Source organism: Onychomys torridus, chromosome 6, assembly GCF_903995425.1.
Source record: "Onychomys torridus chromosome 6, mOncTor1.1, whole genome shotgun sequence".
Taxonomy (NCBI): Eukaryota; Metazoa; Chordata; class Mammalia; order Rodentia; family Cricetidae; genus Onychomys; species Onychomys torridus.
This window is the reverse complement of record NC_050448.1, coordinates 91522460-91544155: the sequence shown is the minus strand read 5'-3', so window position 1 is coordinate 91544155 and position 21696 is coordinate 91522460. Positions and strand designations below refer to the sequence as shown.

The 21696-nt window shown below is 42.7% G+C and overlaps 1 protein-coding gene across 2 annotated transcripts; it reads right to left on the bottom strand.

Moving 5' to 3' along the window:
• Positions 1–537: 537 nt before the first annotated feature.
• On the bottom strand, positions 538–21671 carry Extl2 (exostosin like glycosyltransferase 2). Of its 2 annotated transcripts, none has more exons than XM_036191006.1 (5): positions 21245–21671; positions 18365–18440; positions 6302–6729; positions 5284–5354; positions 538–2551 (listed from the first exon to the last, which is right to left on the bottom strand). In XM_036191006.1, exons 2-5 carry the CDS (start codon positions 18367–18369, stop codon positions 2066–2068), a joined length of 990 nt encoding a protein of 329 aa, XP_036046899.1. In that variant the 5' UTR covers positions 18370–18440; positions 21245–21671; the 3' UTR covers positions 538–2065. The 2 variants fall into 2 exon arrangements, with proteins under 2 accessions (XP_036046899.1, XP_036046900.1); XM_036191007.1 differs by lacking the exon at positions 21245–21671 and adding an exon at positions 20592–20819.
• Between the last annotated feature and the right edge of the window lie 25 nt (positions 21672–21696).

Sequence of the window (21696 nt, the reverse complement as noted above, 5' to 3'; positions counted from 1 at the left end):
CAGTATAACTATGAGTATCAACCTAGTCTCAGTTTTCCAGTTTTTAGGATATATAGGCATTATTTAAGAAAAATGAAGAAAACCAATTGCATTTTGATGAGGAAATAGGGGCCTGGACTGGTTAAACAAGGAGTTGTCTAACAAGGATTTGAGTCCAGAGTCTAAAGGCAGAGCCTGCAGGCTTTACGCCTGAGTTACATACCCTGCTCTGTTGGTGCAGTTTTGAGCCTGCGCATGTTGGGCCTGAGTAAAAAGTATTCATAGAAAGATGGTTGTAGGAAGCTACCGCAGGCAGGGGTCTTCTTTGAATAGATCAAAATGTATTCTTGTTGACTACTCTATGTGAGAACATGGTATAATTTATATGGTATAATGTTGTGCTTAAAATTAAAACACCAATAGGAAATCAAATACAGGAATATTTTCCCAATAGAGAACTTACTTCTGGTGAGTATATCAAGTTTTCAACTTCATTGTGAGTAGTATTTTAGATATGGAGAAATATGTAAGACACCACAAAAGTAGCCTGTTCAGTGATTAACACAGAATGTCTAAAGAGTTGAAGTTTATTTATTTGATAGTGGAATACAAAGAAGCAAAAACATACTGCCAAGTCTGGAGAAAGCAGGTAACTGGCATGCCTTTTAATGAGGTCAAGGTTAAAAGTATATACATATATATGTGTATACATACATATATATGATTGCGTGAAGACACACACATCCACTCGGTGGTTAGACAGACACTGAACTGACAGCAGGAAGATCTTACAGTGGAACTTCAGCTGTCATTATTCTGCTATTTTCACACCTTTGAGAATGTGGAGGACCTATCTAAAGAGAAGACACAGAAGCCTGATCAAGTATTCCTTTCCAGTAGTGGTGAACAAGGACAAACTATAAAAACAGCAGACAGGACGCAGACACTGGTTCCCATAACAACAGTGACAGTGAACAACTGTGGGTACCCCACATGATGGCTCAATTCTTTTATTCAATTTTTCACAACTATGTAATTGAAATTTTATCATGATGAATAGTGCCTTGGGACTTAAAAAAAAAAAAAAAACAACCCAACAAAATCCAGGGTTCTGGATGCAAACATTTCTGTGTAACACCGTTATTAATTATCTACAAGATAACCTATGGTTTAATAATAAAGATCTTTGATACTAAGGTTTTTAATTTCTGCTAGCTTCTACTTAACCATTCTTTCAGAAGTTCTTTTATACTATTTATTAAACACATTCTGTAAAATGTAAGAAATAATGTACATTCCCATGGTCACACACAGTGACGGATTGCAGTAACACACTGACTCCTTGTTGCACGTAGGTTGCATATAAGAGACATGGGCTGCACATTTTAGTGATCCATGCAGGGAAGGCTCACAGAAACACCAAGCAAACAATTAGAGACTGGCCAGCCATGAAAACTTACCCTCCCAGTCACAACAGGCTGACCAGCAAAATTACCGGCATGGACTGCTTCATCAAAACCATGCTGGGCACAGCGGTTTCTGGTTAGAAGGGCCACAAAGGACACTGGCTACCAGGAATGTTCCTGGTTCTCGACATGGGGTTTAGACTAAACTCTCCTTACATGGCTTTTCCCTATATCACAGGCATTAGCTGAAGAAGTATTTCAGGCTTCAATAAAAACAATCAACTTTCGCTGAAAAGCTGGAAATGGTCTCTTTTGAGTCTCTGGTCCTGGAAGCAGCTTGCTGTAGGTCCTTAAGGCAAATGCCAGGGCTCAAACAAATTGGAGAGCAGTCTCTCGAGATGTAAACAATAAGATAGTAACCAAGGAGTTTCAACCTTGGACAGAAGCTCTTCAAAAACAGACCTGTCTGGCTAAGACAGACTTCTTGGCTTTTGAAGTCCATGTGTTTTACATACTAGAAGTACTTGCATACGTTTCTTGTTTTGTTTTGTTTTTCTATTGTAGAGACTTGTGGACTAGATAAACGTTCATGGTGTTGCTTAAAAACCAAAAATACACAGCATGGAGAAGCCACTCAAAAACCTAGCAGTATTTCGGGTTTGTTTTTATTTGTTTTCTGTTCACATTTTACTTTTGTGGTTGGCATACGGAAAACCAAACTGGGAAATCATAATGTTGGAGTATTTTAAGGGCATGCCATTGTAGATATTAACAAGCTTATTTATACAGTATGATCTCTGCAGAAAGTGCTCTGCCCGATGCCACATTCCAGAATAGCCGTTGGTTTCTTTCTCCAAATTGACCATGTTTATAGGTTTCACAAATATCCCGGAAGACTTCCCAGTGTGCTTGGTGACGATGAAATTCATAGAGATATCATCGCAGTTTTGTGTCTCATCGATCAGTGCATGGACGGCTGCAGGCTGTCGCTGAAAGAGGTCAAGGTATTTGCTGTTGAAGAAGGAGGCTCCGATGAGCACCATGGAGTACTGGTCACCATTTCCGAGCCCCGGTGTCTGCAGTTCAAAACCTCCATAACTGTAGATACCGGACGAAGTAGAGACGTGTTTTCTAGGTACAAATCCTACAATCTGATCAGGAAATTGCTGAAAAGAGGAGGAAAAGAACAATTAAGCGTGGCAGTTCTTCAGAGAAGACATAGACAAAATGTTTATTTATCAGAGAAGATGTGTTTGATTTGTCAACTTTTCTTTATTCCTTATTTGTATATTTCCCTTATTTTTACACCCTAATTTCCTCTAGCTCTAGACAACCTCATAACTTTGTCTCTTGATACATTTACAGCTTAAATTCCACCATAACCAAAATCTCTCTGAAAAATTATTACCTTACAAATATTCTTCAGATTCGAACATCTCATCTAAACAAATTTTAGTTCTCATGGAGTCCAGTCCTTCAAAGTTTGCTATAAAAAAGTTGATTGTGATTGTGTGGTGGTGGCGCACACCTTTAATCCCAGCACTCAGGAGGCAGGGGCAGGTGGACCTCTGTGAATTCGAGGCTAACCTGGTCTACAGAGTGAGTTCCAGGACAGGCAGGATTATATAGAAAGACCCTGACTCAAAACAAACCAAACAAACCAAAAATTATCTTACCCCAAAACAACAACAAAAACCCAAAAGACAACAAAAAAAAAAGAAAGAAAAGTTGTTGACTACATGAATTTTATCATAGAGATAAGATGTAAGTGATCATTTTGAAAAGCTATTCTGATCTCTTAAGTATATATAAATTTATACATCAATAGAGCTGATTTTTACTGCTTTTCAATGTTGATTATTTTCCCTGTGTTGATTTTAATGTTCTTGAAAGTCACAATTGATTTTTTTTTTTAAGTTTTATTTATTATGTATACAGTATTCTGCCTGCATGTGTCCCTGCAGGCCAGAAGAGGGCACCAGATCTCATTACAGATGGTTGTGAGCCACCATGTGGTTGCTGGGAACTGAACTCAGGACCTCTGGAAGAGCAGCCAGTGCTCTTAACCACTGAGCCATCTCTCCAGCCCGAAAGTCACAATTGATTTTAAACAACTGAAATATTGTTTAAAATTTAAATTTTATGCCCTTTCAGATTTAGATATTTCCTTTTCAAAAATATGAATTTAAATTAGTAAATACAACATAAATTATAAATTTATTAAAAGTTTAATTCATTCTTGTGAATAATGTGAATCTCACCCAGTTTGAGTTTTGTCTGCCAAGTCAAGGGGCATGCACACATTCAACCTCAGCATATTAAATTTCACTTCCAAGAGCTCAGAGTATAATGAGGATATTCACACACATGAGTTGGGATTCCCACACCCTGAGAGGTCAGGAGGCTATAAAGGTAGTTGGATAAGGCAGATGGGTGCATTGAGGATAGGGATAACTGTGTTGCTGGGGGCAGAGAGGATGCTCAGGTGATAGATAAAGGCTAGTAGCCTCCAAAGAACCATTTACAGAATCCAAACACTGAAAAGTCTCACACGCTGGAGAAAGCCAGGGGAAGGCACCAAGGTGGGGCAGTGACAGGTATGTGTAGGCACAGGTGCCCATCTTCTCCATCTTACTTGCATACACAACACATTATGAAGAGCGGGACACTATCACACAGTCAGATTCTCCTGTGCAACAGACTGAAATCATTCTTGATATTTTATATATAAAACTTAAAATACTATTTATATTTGTTTATAGTTCTATTCAAATTGCTCTACCTAATCACATTCTTTACATTGTATCCGATTCTACCTTTATATTTAGGGTAGATTGATTTTTTTTTTTAAACCCTTAAAGTAGAAATCCCACAGCTGTGGTATGCCAGCCTGTGCTGACTACCCAAGGGAGGCCTTACCCCTATGAGGAGTGGATGGGGGGGTACTGGGGGAGGGGGAGGAATGAGAGAAGGGGAGGGAGGGGGAACAGTGATTGGTATGTAAAATGAAAAAAAAAATCCTAAATTAAAAAAATAAAAAAGAAAGAAGCTGAAGTATGGTATTAGAACATTTTGCCTAAGAAGATTTTATTTACAGGGCAGAAAAAACTGTTAATATAGAAAAAAAGGACAAGTCATTAATCAATATGCTAGGCATGAAATTAAAAAGTGCAGGTTTAGAAGGCTGGCACTGGTAGGGCACTGTCACTACCCTCCATGTAGCTCTTAGGGAGGACTGACTGCCAATCTGACCATCTAGAATAGCACAGTATGTAATCACAAGGTCTACACACAGTTCTGGATTCAGGTCATTTCTAATGCAGCTTGTAATGCTCAGCTATTATCAGTGTGTGTTCAGTGGGAGAGCTAGTGAGCTATTTATGCCTGCTCAGTCAAGCTGGCATTTAGGAAAAACCAAGCCAAAACAAAACAAAAAAAAAAACAAAAACACCTGCCACCACAATGGTACACACACAATTATTACCTCAGAATTTCTCAACATGGTTTTAACGAGGATGCAGTTTGGTCGAAGTGATAAATGCTTTCTTTTATAACAAGTTTCTTACATTGTTAATACACAAATACACTTGCCATTTGAGACACAATGGTTTGGGGAAAACTTTTCTGCATTGTAGTTTGGCTGTGCCAGATCATTTCACTGTTCTTGGTAAGCTAATTCCAATTTTTTTTTCCTACTACACCAAAATGCTAAGCCAATTTTCGTGTTGTCTTAATTAAGCTCAGAAACTCTTGACTGCCGTATGACAATTCCAGCTATGTTTTAAGATACTGCCTATACTGTTTTAGTGACCTCCATGTTAAACTACGCTACCCTGGTTAAGTATTACATAGATAAAACTTTACCCATATGGTGTCATGAAACATATAGCAACATTACCTGCCAAATTGAGAAAGCAAAAACAAGGTCCTGGGCACTAATGAGTGTGTCGTCATCTACCATTAACACTGCTGCAATGGAAAAAAAAAATCATTGAACAGTTTGAAATGAGTGTAAAAATCAGTAAGATACAGTTGCGTCTACACAGACCATTCAAAGCAAGTATTTTCGAACCCAGGTAGTAAATTAAAAAGTATTCTTGAAGAGATTTGTCTAGTAGGAAAAGAAAATCCTGCCTGAGGGTGAAATATCATCACACAATTATAGTCCATAGTTACACACGGGAAGAAGAGAGTGACCCAATACATTAAGCATAAATTGTGCTGGGTAGCTTTACGCCAACTTGACACAAGCTATAGTCATCTGAGAGGAGGGAGCCTCAGTTGACAAGATGCCTCTATAAAATGAGGCTATATGCAGGTCTTTAGAGCATGTTCTTAACTAGTGATGGATGGGGAGGGTCCAGCCCATTGTGGGTGGTGCTATTCCCTGGGCTGGTGGTTCCAGGTTCTATAAAAAAAAGTTGTACAAGCCATGGGGAGCCAGCCAGTAAGCAGTGCCCCTTCAGCCTCTGTATTGGGTCCTGCCTCCAGGTTCTTGTTCCATCTGAATTCCTGTCCTGACTTCTTCAATGATGAACAGGGACAGGGAAGTGTAAGACAAATAAACCCTTTCCTCCCCAAGTCACATTTGGTCATGGTGTTTATCTCAGCAACAGTAACCCTGACTAAGACAGTTATCTTATGACTTTTTCTTAATGAATAATATGCACTCTGTATTATGCCACACTGCACACCTTTTAAAAATATTCTAACACTACCCCCTTTGTTATCATTACAAGATGTATGTGATTTCCTCACCCAAGAAGCTGCTTGTGGGAATCTTGGAAACTGCGTCTTCAGTGTTTCAAGGTGCTTTTTTGTTTTTGTTTTTAATGGTAACTTCCCTGGAAGCCAGAAGTCCACCCACCCACCATCCACTCGAGCCCTTTCTGTCTCAGAACCCAGCTTTGACTAACCATTGGTTTCCAGTTCAGGGAAGACCTGGAGTCGATTTCTCATTTTGTTTGCTGTTTGTGGTTTGAAGATGACAGGGACAGGGTGAGGCCCGAGAGAATTCCATAACTCCTCCGGCCCCTTCTCGCCCACATTGTTCCACACCACGATCACTTTGTGTAGATTTGGTACTGCCTGATAATGGTTCAAGAGTCTTAGCAAGAGGTCCGTTCTGTTGAATGTCTGCATAATGAGAGTAAAAGAATCCAGGGCCGGCGTGCTCGGGGGCTTGATTTCCCGGCGCAGGGTGAGCATCTTGTCTTCTTTGATGTTGGGGAGCAAATTGGTCAAAGCTCCAGCTACGAGCAGTAACACAAAGATGACCACCAGGGAGAAACGAAGTACCCGAATCCCCATGACTCTTCCAGGAAGTTTGCAGATGTGGCAACACCTGGAATAGAGACCGGAATGCTCTTATCATGGATGTAAATTAACTTCTCCATTCTTTCATAAAGTGATTTGGCCTAACACATTAAAAAAAAATGTAGACTTCACATTCTTGAATCTTAAAAAAAAAAAATATTTCTGTCAATTCTTTGAGGATGCCATACAGTGTATTTTGACCATATTCGTTTCTCACTCCTCCCCACCAGCTCCTCCCAGCTCCACCACCACTTCCTCACTCCTTCCTGTCCTCTTTTTTTTTTTTAAATAACCCACAGAATCCAATTTGTCTGTCTTTCTCAGCCTGCTGACTACAGAGATCAGGATGTAAGCTCTCAGCTACTTCTGCACCATGCCTGCCATGATAATGATGGACTGACCCTCTGAAACTGTTATCAAGCCCCCAGTGAAAGGCTTTCTCGTTTGTAAAGAGTTGCCCTCGCCATGGTGTCTCTTTACAGTTATACAACAGTGAGTAAGACAGGGCTCTTGTACTCCCAAAGGACCATATATCACAGCATCGGTCAAGATACGGCGATGCACACTGCAATCCCAGCACTCGAGTACGAGGGAGGGGCGGGGGGACTGCACGTCTCCAGGCCAGCTTGGGCTACAGAATACATACTAAGACCCTACCTCAAACAAAACAAAACAGTCTTCCAGAGCCAGCCATGGAATAGCAGGAGTGAACACATAACTGAAGAGAATAGCTTGGATATTCACTCGTCAGAACGTTTTATCTAATCAACCTCTCAAATATATATGACCTAGCTTGTCATCGCTGCAGCCATCTTCAGCTGTAACTTCCATGACTGCCCCTGAGTAGGAAGCTGGTTTCCCTCCATAAACAGATAAAACCATGGGAGTCACTAGGCCTTACTACCAGACCCTGCTGGAAGCATGCCTTTACTATTATCTTTAGATAAATCAGCTACAATGCAGGTAAAACGGCCCCACTTGTCTCACCCTGTCAACACACCCTTTTCTGACCCACACTCCAGGGGGTCTGGCTGGTGCTTCTGCCGTTTAGTGCCACACTTCTGGGTCAACTTCCCAATACATTCCAGATCTGCCTGTCTTTCTTCCTTGGGCCTCACAGCACCTTGGGGCCAGTCCTCACACTCGGGGACCTAGTCTACAAGTACACAAGCCAGCACTGGGGAAAATGGACTGTCTGAAGAAATTCACCAACAAAGAGACTAGATACAAACAAACAAACAAAACCTAGGCATTTCTGGTCAAGATTATAAAAGTATCTTTAAGTCAACAAAACAGATTTCTCAGCATCAGAAAATAAGAGGGTCTGGGAAAGAAGACAGCTCAGTGGAGGAAGTGTTTGTCATGCAAGCTTTAGGATCTGAGTTTGATCCTTAGCACTCCTGTGAAAAGCTGGGTGTGGTAGCAAGCATGTAATCCCAGCATTGCAGAGCAGAGGCAGGTGGATTCTTGGTGCCCACTGGCCAGCCAGTCGAGCTTGGTAGGTGAGCACCATGTGCCAGTGAGAGACCCTGTCTAACATAATCAAGGTGACTGGGGCCTGAGGAACTTACACCAGAAGTTGACCTCTACCCTTTCCATATCCTATACATACATACATATATATATATGAACACACACACACACACACACACACACACACACACACACACACACACCCATACCTACATCCCTTGTACACAGAGAAAGAAAGAATATGAGATTATTATTACCTGTTTATTTGTTTTGAGACAGGGCTTGGGATATAGCCCAGGCTGGCCTTGGACTATGTAGCACAGGCTAACTTCAAACTTGTGAGAACTCATGCCCCAGTCTCCGGTACTGTAGTGTACTATTCCCAATGGCTTTGAGCCATCTCTACTCCTTCTCATTTCTATTGAGACAATCTCTCTTCCTAGATTACACAGTAAACAGGCACTCTCACTTACTGACCAATATTGATTAAAAAAAAAAAAAAAAAAAAAGGAAGAAGCTTTTAGGACTTCCTACTGGAAACTAACCTCTTCTTAATACAAAACAGCCTTTATGTACCACGCTCTGCTGCTTGTCACCTTTTTGGAAAGGTATGGTGATGTTTAACACAGACCACATCTAAGGCTGTCACCTCACATCTGTGGCTGAACTCAAGACAGGACACAGTCTCACGAGCAACCCCTTAGACTAGTCTACGAAATCCTCCCTTCTGCCTAGGGGACACCTTGCGGCCGCATTGTGTTAAAACCATCACCCCTGACCTCGCTTCACAGCCTGAAGTGTGTTTTCTAATGGTAGACAGATTTCTCCGGTTCAAGGGCAGAGAAAAACCACATCGACTAGCTTTTCCACCTTCCCTTTAAGCTTCTGAGAGTGCAGAACTCAGGGCATACATACATTCCCTGTTGTGACAGCGTGCTTAGTCACCTGCAGTTTAACTTAGCTGTTTATGACCTGAGACAGGGTCTCTCTCTTATAGCCCAGGCTGACCCTGAATGCACAGTCCTCTTGCCTCAGTCTCCTGGGTGCTCTGATTACTGGCATGCACTATCATGCCGACCCTCGGGAAGTGCTTATTCGCAAGGACAAGTCACGAAACCTCTCATGTTTCCAGGCTAGACTGGAAATGCACTATTACTTACATAGATTTTTGGAGAGGTTTCAAGGATATTTAGTCTTGGACTATTTTCTGCAGGTTTTGTTTTTTTTTTTCCTATTAAGAAAAGCAATTTTGTGTTTCTGCTTCTATCATGGCTTCACTCTAAGACATGAATAAAATTAGTAACCTCAGCTTTCATGTAATTATTTTTCATGAACAGTAATCTAAGGCTTTGGAGCACAACATTTTCATTCCATGTACTCTTCCTAAAACAACACATACATACTACTAAAACAGTCAACCAAAGAAAAGATGCAGGAATTAATAATCTTGGTTCCAAAGGCTTGAAAATCCTTTTAGCACTGAATTTAAAAGTAGGTCTCATAAAGCACATGTTCAGTTCTGCACAGTCACTTGTGTGTGTGTGTGTGTGTGTGTGTGTGTGTGTGTGTGTGTGTGTGTGTGTTTGCAGGCATTTTATTTTATTAAAAAATTTTTTTTAATTCATTTTACATACCAACAACCACAGATTCCCTTCTCATCCCTCCTCCCGCTCCCCTCCAGCCTTCCCTACCCCCTATCTCCTCCTCCAAAAAGATAAGGCCTCCCATGGCGAGTTGGCAAAGCCTAGTACATTCAGCTGAGGCTGGTCCAAGCCCCTCCCAGGCATCAAGGCTGAGCAAGGCATCCCACTATAGGCAATGAGCTCCAAAAAGCCAGCTCATGCACTAGGAAAGGATCCTGATCCCACTGTAACACTCATGGTAAAGCAAGGTTTTTCCAACTGCATTAAAGGACACCAGGGTGAAGAGCTTTGTATTACTTTATGGAGTTCAGCAGAAAAGGCATATTCTAAGTGTTTCTACCCATTAACTGCCCCGCACTCTAGTCTGGAAAAAGTATGGTTAATCTAGTATGGAGATTAACTACTATAGATAATTGCAAACTTTTGACAATATCAAATACTCCGGAGTGACAGCTTCCCTTTCATGTACACTTCTAAGTTGGAGCTTATTCCCTGGCCATGGCACACATTTTCTCTTTCAAACACCTTCTAAGCCTCTACTTTACCTGTATCAGCACGGTTTCAGGAGCTCTGAATAATTTATGTCTTTAGCGCTAGATCATCAATATTTCATTTGGCATTTATTAAATAATGCACCTCAATTAAATTATGCAAATTTTTAAATTTGCATAGAAGAACAAGAGAGAAAGGACTTTCTAAACTGCAGTACTGGGGGCACTCTACTTTCAGAATGGCTGAAGAAGTGGGGCACTCTATTGCAGGCCCGGCGCAGACAACCTAGCTGCACTTCGGAGAACAGTTCTAAAGATGGGCCCTATCCCCGGCTCCACAGCTCTGGATGGGACATAAACGAGCACACCTGCCAGAGGTGAAGAAATAAGTACATGGAGCTGGGTACTTTGCTCTTAATCACAACATTTCGCCTTTATTTTTATTTTATTTTTTTTCAAATCATGTCTGTGCATATTTACTGACACCCTGTCTTATTCCAAAGTGGATCTCATAGCTCCTTCCCCACTTCTTTTGAGACAGTCTCTCTGTGTAGCCCTGGCTGGTCTGAACTCACTGTATAGACCAGAATGGACTTGAATTGTGAGAGCCGCCGGCCTCTGCCTGCCTAGTGCTGGGACCATACCCAGCTCACAGCTCTTAATTTCTGTTCTCTGCCTTTCTGTCACCCCTACCCACACACTAGATGAGAGATAACACTGCGAATGTCAACATAACAGAGCAAAAAACAGAACAAAACAACAACAAAAAACCCCAAGATTCTCCCAGTGATTATTTCTACTTACACCTGGGCTCATATCTTAGTTCTGTATAGAGGTAAAGAACAAATCCTTTTGGTTATTTTCATAAACTATTATTCCACACCAGAGGTTTTTCAACCAGGGATGGCTATACCATCCAGGGAATAGCTGGCCAAGTCTGGAGACATTTTGGGTCGTCACGTCTGAAGGGAGGTACTATCTGTCTAGAGTAGATGTCAGGGGTACTGCTGAACATATCACAGTGAACAGGACAGCAGCAAAGTATTATCTGGCCTGCTATGCTCAGTGCCCAAGTGGAGGAGCCTTGTTCTACATTTGAGTTGCCTTATAAGATCCATTTGAACACGACAAGAAAGACGACCAGTGAGGCCACGGTTATTGGTTATGCTCAAACAATCACCAAAACTGTCAAAGATGCCCCAATATTTGCTCGCCTCCCTGCAAAGACATATAAATTCAGAGTTGGATGGGATCTCAGAGGCCTCTAAAGCCAACTTCTTCTTTCTATAGATCAATGGCTGGGGGTCCAGGGAGAGACACTTGCCTAAAGTCACGCAGCGGCACTGGGCTATGCCACAGCAGCAGAGCCAAGGCAAGTCTTTCTCAATAGCACAGTCCATGACTGTCCACTATGGCATGGCTGTCACCAAAGCACCTGGCAGGAAATGTAAAGATTAATTCTTTATGTATAAGACATTTTTTATAGCTTCAATGAGATGTCACATTCCACCAAATGCACCCATTTAAAGAATATGGTTCAGTGTGTTCTTTAAATATCCTCACAGTTTGGGAAACATCATGAGTTTGTTGTTGTTGCTGTTGTTATTGTTTGTTTGTTTTTAAGATGGGGTCTTGACTTGTAGCCCACGCTGGCCTTAACTTCTCAATCTTGCTGCCTCAGCATCCTGAGTGGTGAAAACACAGGCAAGTGCCAATAACCTCATTCATGACTTATTTTTAAAACACCTTTGGTGCCCCCAAGGAAACTCAGACCTATCAACAGTCCCTTCGATTTCCATTAATCTCATCCTTCCTCAGCCCCAGAAAAACCACAAATTTACTTTCTGTCTCAATGAATTTGCCTATTCTAGACATTTCTATGAATGGAACTATACAATAAAAGGCTTTTGTATCTTTAATCATTTCACTTAGCAAAAATATTTTCAGACACAAATATAGACATCTCTTTTGGGCATTTGTATGGATGTAATGTGTGTGTGCATATGCATTTTGAATGTGGGCAGGCACATGTGTGTGGAAGCTAGAGGCTGACATTGCTTGACTTCCTCAATTACTATCCACTTATTAACTGAGGCAGGGTCTCTCGCTGACCCAAGAACTTGCAGATTCGGCTAGTCTAGCTTGCCCCAGGGACTCTGTCTCTGCCTCTGGAGGGAGCACAGGGACTAGGAGGCCTGTGCTATTTATGTCGGTTCTGGGGACTCTCACATTTGTACTGATAGCACTGACCGGACTGAGGCATCTTCCCAATGCCCCCAATTCCATTTTCACCCCAAATAATGTTCTACTATACAGATACTGCACACTTTGTTTATCTGTTCATCAACAGGTGAACACTTTGGTTGTTTCCATATTCGGGCTATTATCAATATTGCTGCCATGAACATTTGTGAGCAAATGTTTATGCAGACATTTGTTATCATTTCTCTTGGGTAAATGCTGAGCAGTGGAACTGCTGAGTTATGACGTGAGGTATGTTTACATTTCGGAGGAAAGTGGTTTCCAGAAGACCATGTTTGGAAATTTCCAAAATGAGGACATAAGATAAAGTAAGAAAGTAAAGAATGCACAGTAAATGAAGTGTGAGTTACAAATACGTGTATGTATTTAAACGGAAAGGGACTTTTCTAAGACACGCTGCTTATCAACAGTCTTCAGAAGCAGTACTGCTGAAGTCTTTTCTTGGGGCTATTTTCTTCAGACTGGAAGAGCAATCAATATGCAGAGAGAAGCTGTAAACAAATATGCCAGAGTGGAGCGGGAACAAAAAAAAAAAACGTCCTCTGGCTCGTCAGGTAGAAACACAGCGAGCAGCCTGGCACCAGCAACGAGGAATGCCGCTTTCGTCTTAATGCCACAGATGGTAGAAGAATGATAATTATTCTGCCATTTCGCTGCGAGATCTGCCCGATACAGCACAGACGGTTTCTCTTCAGGCTCATTCTCCAGGATATGTACTTGCATAAAAACTGATGATTATAGACTACAGATGCTCAGAAAAAGGCCTTCATCTGCCAGGCGATAAAAACCCTCCCAAGGTGGAATGCAAAGGTCGATTCAAAATGGGGCTTCCCTCTACAGACAAGCAAGACAAGAGCTGGAAGAGGCAGCTGCCAATTGCCTTGCAGCATCTGGCCAGGTATAATGCATGCAAACTGAAGCACAGGAACTGGTAACATACAGCAAGCCGACCCCTGACTCCTGTATTAGCCTTTTACCTACAGAGCGATTCCTTCTGCCCATCTGAGCAAACTTTCCCTCAAGCCTTTCAAATATCACCTGCATTGTGCAACTCTTCCTCACTGCCCTCCATCCTGTGTGCTCCTGTGAACTCTAGGCATGGAGACAGACCTTTACAGCTGTGCCTCCGGCACCTTTCCTGGAGTAGATGGGTCTCTTTCATTACATTTATTTATTTAGTGTGGGGAGTGGCCCTTGTCACACATGCCTGGGGAAGTGAGTAGACAACTCATGGGGCATTTCTCTCCTTCCACCAGGTGAGTCCTGGGGACTGCTCTCAGGTTGACAGGCTTCTCAGCAGTGGCTTTTACTTGCAGGAGCCATCTCTCACTGTCCCACTGTGTGGTGACATTTTGAGGAAGTCTCTGGCAATCTTTACCAATCACAATAGGATCTGGCTCCTTGTTAGAGTCCATGCAGTGATGGTAATTCCTAATAGTGGAATGGACTGAGGGAGTCTGTGTTTAAATTGCCCTAACTTTAGCAACAGATGCCTAAAATGTTAGCAGCAGAAATTCAAATGTAAATCAGGTCCAATTAAGAGAGTGAGCACCCAGTAAACTTTTCCCTAGGTAAGAGACCTGGGCGATCACCATCAAAAGAGATGTAAGTGTGACTTCAAGCCAGAGCCACACAGGTTACCTTTCTACTTTCAATACCAGGATTTGGACTTGCTTTGATTAGAGAGGACAGACGGATGCTCAGGAAAGGGTGTTCACCTGCCAGGAGATAAATCCCACGGTGCGAGGAAGAGGTCAATTCAGAACCCGGGCTTCCTTCTATATACATACACGCACAAGACACAGCCAAACTACTTGAGTAATAGATAGCCCAGGTCTCTGCTGGTTTTGTTTTGATGTGTAAACCACCCGTGCCTCCATCTTTCTGGGGTTATTCTGAATTGAAATATTTTCCAATTTCCCAGTTTCTCCAGGAGCTCCTGGTGAGCTTACCTACTTGACTGTTAGAGTTTGAACCAGAACTGCCTTTCGCTGGTCATGTGACTAGACACTGAGTCTAGAGGTAGCAGCACCTCTTTAGGGAGGTGTGGAGCCTCTAGGAAGTGTGTCACTGAAGGGCAGGCCTTATGGGTCATAGACCCTTGTGGGTCCAGCAGATGTCTCTGCCTCCTGGCTGGCCCCATGTAACAGGCAGCATGGGATCAGCGGCTGCCATGCCTTCTCCACCATGACCGACTGTATCCTTCTAGACAAGGAGTCAAAATGAATCCTTCCTCCATTGAGTTTGTTTCTATGAGCTATAAAGTAATGAATAGATTGACAAATTCAAATTTAGTGACAAAGCTATAGACTTTCTTACCTCATAATGAGCTTTTCTGTTAAAATTTTAGGCAACATAAAACAGAAATTACTGTACTCTTGAGTTTTTTCCCCCTGGTGTTATAGGGTAGTTTAGGATGAGGACGACCATATTTTTAAAGATTTTATTTTATTTTTATGTGTGTGAGGGCTTGCCTGCATGGCATGTATATGGACCACATGCATGCCTGGTGCCCACAGAAACCAGAAGCATATCCGAGCTCTTGGAACCAGAGTTACTGATGGTTGTGAGCTGCATGTGGGTGCTGGAGACCGAACCTGGGTTCTCTGGAAAAGCAACCAGCACTCTTCACCACTGAGCCATCTCCCCAACCCCAGGCTGGATCTCACCCGTACTCAGGAATCCATTCTTGTCAATGTTACTTCAGAAATGTCCCCCTGCCCTTCTCTCATCTGTCAGTTCTGTTCCCGCACTTTCCCCCAAAGAGTCCACCAGATTCTTAACTGCTGGCATTTGTTTTGCAAGTCTAAACATATCATAAATACTTAAAGTTATTCTGTGTTAATAATAAGCTTCAAAAGGCAGGAATAGATCACACACACACACACATTAGATACAAATAAAAGGTCATGTACCCTGTCCTTTAGAAGCCTACTTCTGTCTTTACTACAGTTTCGAAACTACAGTTCTGTCTGAAACAGAATCACTACAGCATTATTTTTTAAAGCTCCATATATACAGCATCACATTTGACTAGGTAAGTGCTGCTGTATCAAGTCATTCCTCGGTGCAGACCGTGAGAAAATCATTTCCGCACTGATTACATCCAAGCCCTCTGCTGTGGGCAGCCAGGTTGAGTGAGCCATTTTGTCACGGATGAATCAAGTGAGAGGGGATAGCACCGGCAGCATTCAAAGTAGGACATCGGCCACTGTGCACCGCTGTCTCCACTTCCCTTCCTGGTCTCCCTTGCCTGTCTATACCAAAAGCTGTTCACCAGTCTTGGGTTTTCAGCTCCTCCTTCTTCCCTTTCCTGCTTAAAACATCAAATTCCCAACACAGCTCTAGGGAGCCGTTATCAATAACTAGAACTTTACTATCACCGATTTACGGGGAAATAAAACATAAATATGTATAAATTGATTATAATGCACAGCCTGCCTCCTTCAATCCAGCCATTTATCACTGAGGCACACACTGAGGGCCTCTCGACTTTCAAAGTGCACAGGTGTGAATTATCATAGATAAAGGCTGTGTCTTGCCTTGATCATTTCTCTTGGAATTATCAGTTCATTGCAGATGATTATGACAATAATGATGTGTTGGGAGATGACCAATCCAAGGGAAGCATATTAGAAGAGTCTCAAGAATGGCCTTATTCCTAAGAGGAACACTGTAGACTCTTCAAGGACCCAAGGCATCAATGAACAATAAAAACAAAGCTAAAGAAATAGAAAAGAATTGGCAGCCCAGCAGAGCCCAACGCAAAATTAGTTTGAGAACTGAGTCAAAAGATGCCAAGTCCATCTGCAAATCTATTGTTTTTGCCATTCCAGGACACAGGTTCTTTTCGTTTGAACCTGTTTTAGCGATAGGAAGATTGGGGAGGTACGGAGCAAGATTGTTAGGCCACAAATCCCTGGACTGTCCTGGGAAACTCTTTCCCTTCTAGGTGAAACTGGTTTTCAGTAGCTCCCAAAGACACTTTTTGTTTTTGTTTTTGTTTTTTGAGACAGGGTTTCTCTGTGTAGCTTTGTGCCTTTCCTGGATCTCACTCTGTAGACCAGGCTGGCCTCGAACTCACAGAGATCCCCCTGCCTCTGCCTCCCAAGTGCTGGGATTAAAGGCGTGCGCTACCACCACCAGGCCCAAAGCCACCTCTCGAAGAGAAACAGATCCATGCATATGAATTATGACTTACACATATTTTCAGATACTAAGCCTAAGGGAGAAGCAACACCAATTCATATGCACTTTCTCACTTTAGTGAGGGGAGGTCACACAATTCATGGCACTCTATCCTGGCAACAAATATTTATAGGTTCTCCCATGTGCCCAGGACTGTGGGAAGGAGAGGGAGACGTAGTTCCACCCTCGCTTCGCTTAGGGATGGTAATGAAAGTTGTCAGAGCTTCCCCTTTACGTTGTCCAACAGTTCCAGCTGAAAGCATTCCCAACTGTTGGGCAGAACAGAGTAAGATGGGCACGCTACATTTGGTAGATGGGACAGCTGAGACAGAATCGGAGAAGTGCTTCCTGAACCTCAGACAGAGTGAGTGGTGGGCCAGAATCAAACTCCGGACTCACACCTGAGCAACTCTGTACTCTCTCCATGTTTTGCAGGGGCCCTGTTTGCAGCTTTATTCCAGACTACAAGAGTATTTCATACATAGAGGTAATGGAGTGAGGGGTGTAGGCTCAGTGACAGGACAGAGCGCATGCTTGGAGAATGGGAAGCCTCAGGCTCAATCATCAGATTAAATTGACTAAACAAAACAACAAACAAACAAACAAACAAAATACTGTACTTGATCTTAGCCAAAAGGCCAAGTCACTCAATCTTAGAAAGGCCTCCATCCACCTAAAAAAAGTATTGATTTTATCCTAGAATCTGGGTCATGATTTTGGTGGCTCTACCCTAAAAGAGGCCTTCTGGTATTTTATAATAGGTCCTGGTTCCAAGAATTTTTCTTTTTTTGAGACAAGGTTTTCCTATATACACAGTCAAGACTGGCATCAAATTCACAGTCCTCATGGCCTCGCCTCCTGAGGGCTGAGACTGCTCCCATACTTGCCAGAACTTTTATTTTCAAGAAAACAAAACTGCCACTGTAGAAAATTTGAACTAAGCCAGGTATGGTGACGTATGCCTTTCATCCAAGCACTTGGGAGGCAGAGCCAGAAGCAGTCAGATCTCTGTGAGTTATGAGGCCAACTTGGTATACTTAGTGAGAGGGTTCTTGGCTAGTCAGGGTTATAGAGTGAAACCCTGTGTCAACAAAACAAACAAACAAATCCAAAGGAAAATAACTGCAGACAAAAAACGTGGAATTTCACTACTGTCCTAACAAATTCACAACAGTCAAAAAAGAAAAAGAAAAATCACCCAAGTGTCCACAGATGAATAGACAATCCATTTGGGAAGTGCTGTGTATACATACAAAGGACTTTTATTCAGCCGCCCCCCCACCCAGAAGTTAAACTATACGAAACAAACACACCAAAAGGACAACTGTTGTCTGATGGAAACATGAGGTACGTAGCCAAACTCATTGAAACAGGATGTGGATTTATGAGTGCCTAGGGCTGAGAGCAGGTAGAAGAGGCTAGTTTTGTTTGTTTTTCTTTTTAGTGGGTACATAGTTTCAGTTTTACAAGATGAAAAAGTTCTGGAGATTATACAACAATATAAAAATATGTAAGATTCCAGGAGGGGGAAAATGATGAAGATGATACATTTTGTTATATGTATTTTACCATACTGTTTCTTAAAGAAAGAGAATCTGTTACTTACCTCATTGTGTTACTAATTTTTTTACAGCAGCTTCCCTACAGGCTTCAGTGCTCGACAGGAACAGGCTCTCTGGGTGCTATAAGAGACATCAAAGAATTTTCTGTGATGTTTTGAGTGACTTTTAAATTAAAAAATTGCTATTCTATGTCCTCAAAATTACATTTGGGGAATAAGGCGGATAGTGTTTTCCTGTTGGTTGGTGCTAACAGCTGCAGCACTTTGTATTTAGATCTCTCTGGAGGGTCCGGAAACAGAATGAACAGATCATCCCAATTACCTAACACTGAAACACTTGAAACCACATCACGACGGGAATCCAAGGCCCATGCATACAGTTTGCATCAATATCAGTCCCTAGACTTACATCTTTACTCTCAGCCACTGCTCTAATGACCCTTTCCCCACCAGCAGGGCACAGGACATTAATCTGAAGTATCTAATAAACCACGGCTCTAAAACAGGGTTGCAGATAACTGCCAGCCCGGATTACTGAGGTTGACAGATGGCATCCTTCTCGCTCTTGCTGTCTGCTATTGGAAAGGACCTGGAACGAGAGGAGTTTCCGTCCTGTAATCCTCTCTGCTTTCCTTTCTCCATCTTCAACCACGTGTCTAAACAGCTGGGTTTCTAACACCCCCGCCCCACAGATAGTATGTACAATTAATCAAAAGCACAGTAGAAATCATTGATTAATGTAAGAACATTTATTACTGCATCTATTTTATAGTTTTCCCTAGATATTTAATCTTGTAATGCATGAAAGAATGAAGAATTATCACTGGAGATTTCCCAAGTACCTCACTCATCTGACTGGAGCCTTCCTAGATAAATACTGACCACCAAAACAGAGCTGAGGAATCAAAAACATTTTTCTTCCAACTCAGGTTTTTCTTTTTTTATGATAAAAAATTATTGTGGGGGTAAAAGGAATGGGTTAGCACACAAAGACTCAGCGAGTGATAGCTGTCTCTGTTCACTATTCCCAATTCATCTCTTGTGCACAACGTAAACACCACACAATCCTAAAATACAGGCCTGGATTGTCTTTATCTCCACTTCCTTCTCTTTACATCCATTTGTCTTCTCCCAAAAACTGTTTCAGGAGAAGAACTTCGCCTTATCCACCTTTATATTACCAATACCAACACAGAGCCTGACGCACACTAGATCCTCACTACGACTGTTCAGTGAAAGAGTCAAATTTTAACAGGACGACATGCATAGGGTAACATGTACAGGAGAGAGATGATTTCCAGGTCAAAAAAAGAAGCGAGGCCCAGTGGAAACAATTTCCACCCCGAGAACTTTTCCTGATTTAAACAGTGTCCTTGTGTGCTTTATGTTGCAAACAAGAATTCCTCTAACGCTGAATTGGCCATTATGCTGTCCAGGGCTTAACGATGCGAAATAGCACTGCCTATTTTAGAAAGGAGAAAATCCCCCAGAGAGTATCCAGCTTATATCTTGGAGGGAGGGAGCTAAATCTAGGAGTCTCTGGGAACTCATAGAGCTGAAATTAAATTTCTTTAATGTATTTGAAAACTATTCAATAACGGGGAATGTGGGTTTCTCCGTAGGTCAGCAAAGCAATTTCAGATGTACAGCAGTGCAAAGTAGAAAACGGAAATTAGTTCCAAAGGCAGAACAAAACAAAAAAACCAAAAACCAAAAAACCCAAAAAACAACTCATAGGCTCAGATCGCAGCTGACCTTGATGTGAAGGCTGGAAATCAGTTGCTGAAATTTGATTATTTCTATGTACCATCCCCACCATCATACTGAAATAAAGCAGTCTTGAAAGAAAAAAAATAAATAACTGCAATGGAAATATTTAGCCTTAAACTACCTTAGTCCGCATCCAGTTAGGGCTTCCCCAGCAATGCAGTAGGGTAAGATTCAAAGACTACTCTAAACACAAAAGTTTCCTTTAAAAAGTAAATGCTATTAATTGAAAATATTCGCTTAGATTAAATAATGAAATATAACCCAAGAAAGGCAAAGACAAAAATGCTCTTCCCAGAACTTAATATATATCAAACCGTTTTTACCAGCAGATTTTGAAGACAAACATTTTTTTAAAAAAATTTACAAGATACAGACAGTTTCAAAAATCAAATTACAGAATAAACCCCTCCTACATACAAAGTTCCAAGAACGAGGGAAAAACAGGCATAGATCCCAAATGGAAAAATAAAATCAATGAAAGAGCATTTTACAGTCGCCTCACCTCCAGTGCAGAGGATTGCAGTGGGGCCAGCAGGTTTATTTGCAGCTTTGTTCGCATAAAACGGAAAGGGAGTCTCCTTTTCTTGTCTCCTTCCCAACCCCTTCCCTAAATCAGGCTTCCAGTCTCCTTGCTGATTCAATTGATAACCTAGGAAATGCGCCTCCCGCAAAGTGAGCGCCCGGAGCAGGGGACAGTCCCCGAGTGGCCACCCCTCCCTCCCTTTGGGTGACGCTCCACTTCCTGTTAGGCAAAAAGGCATTCCCAAGAAGCTCGGTTTTGTAGTTTCCAAGCCACTTCCCAAAGCCAGACCCTCTTTCTGGTTTCCTCTCCTAGGTAACAACTTTTAATCATTCACGTGACGGGCCAGCTGACCTTGTCTAAACAATCCCCCAGAAAGATGCCAGAGTGTGTCCCTCTACCCAGCCCAGCCCCGCAAAGGCTCATCTCCAGCGTCCCTCATCCAGCCGGCTTGTGACTGCACCTCCTGAGATGGACCATAGTGACAGCTACTGTCCCAGGGTGACCGAGATGCTAAAGGGACGTTGTATGCGTTTGTCTTCGGGGCTGCAACCATTGAGGTTGCCCGGGAGGGAGAAATAGCATGAAAGCCATAGCCTCCACCGCCCGCTTCCTAAAAGACTCCTTTTAAATACCTTTCAGTGTTTCTTTTGCAAGGCACCCAACGATCGCCTCCCGCGTGGCGGTTCCCGCGGGTGGAGTGCACTCCCTCAGCGTTGACCTCGCGAAGCTATCGCCGCGCATCCTGCGCAGTGGCGGCGCAGCACGTGGCTGCCTGGGTCCCTCGGTGGTGCTGCCTGGAGGCACAGCGGGGATTTGAGGTCCTTAGGGGGTTAACGCAGAAGGGGCAGGCGCGGGCAAGCGCTGCATCCGGGAACGTTGGTGGTGGGCGACCCGGGTGGGTGACAGCAGGCCCTGAACCCAGCCAGCCACGTCTGCAGAGCCGCCGCTGAGGATTTCCTTGGGGACTTCAGGAGATAGGACCCCCACCAACCAGCTCAGCTAGGGATCCCCGCGGCTTGCTGCCCGGGCTTTCTGCAGCCCTCATAGCCCCGCCTCCTTCCTCCGCAAGCCCCGCCCCCGCCGA

Coding starts and splice junctions, on each gene's coding strand:
- Extl2 (XM_036191006.1), bottom strand. Junction 5,355..6,301: donor CCCTGAACTGGAAACCAATG/GTTAGTCAAAGC, acceptor TTTCCATTGCAG/CAGTGTTAATGGTAGATGAC. Junction 2,552..5,283: donor TTGCTTTCTCAATTTGGCAG/GTAATGTTGCTA, acceptor TCCTCTTTTCAG/CAATTTCCTGATCAGATTGT.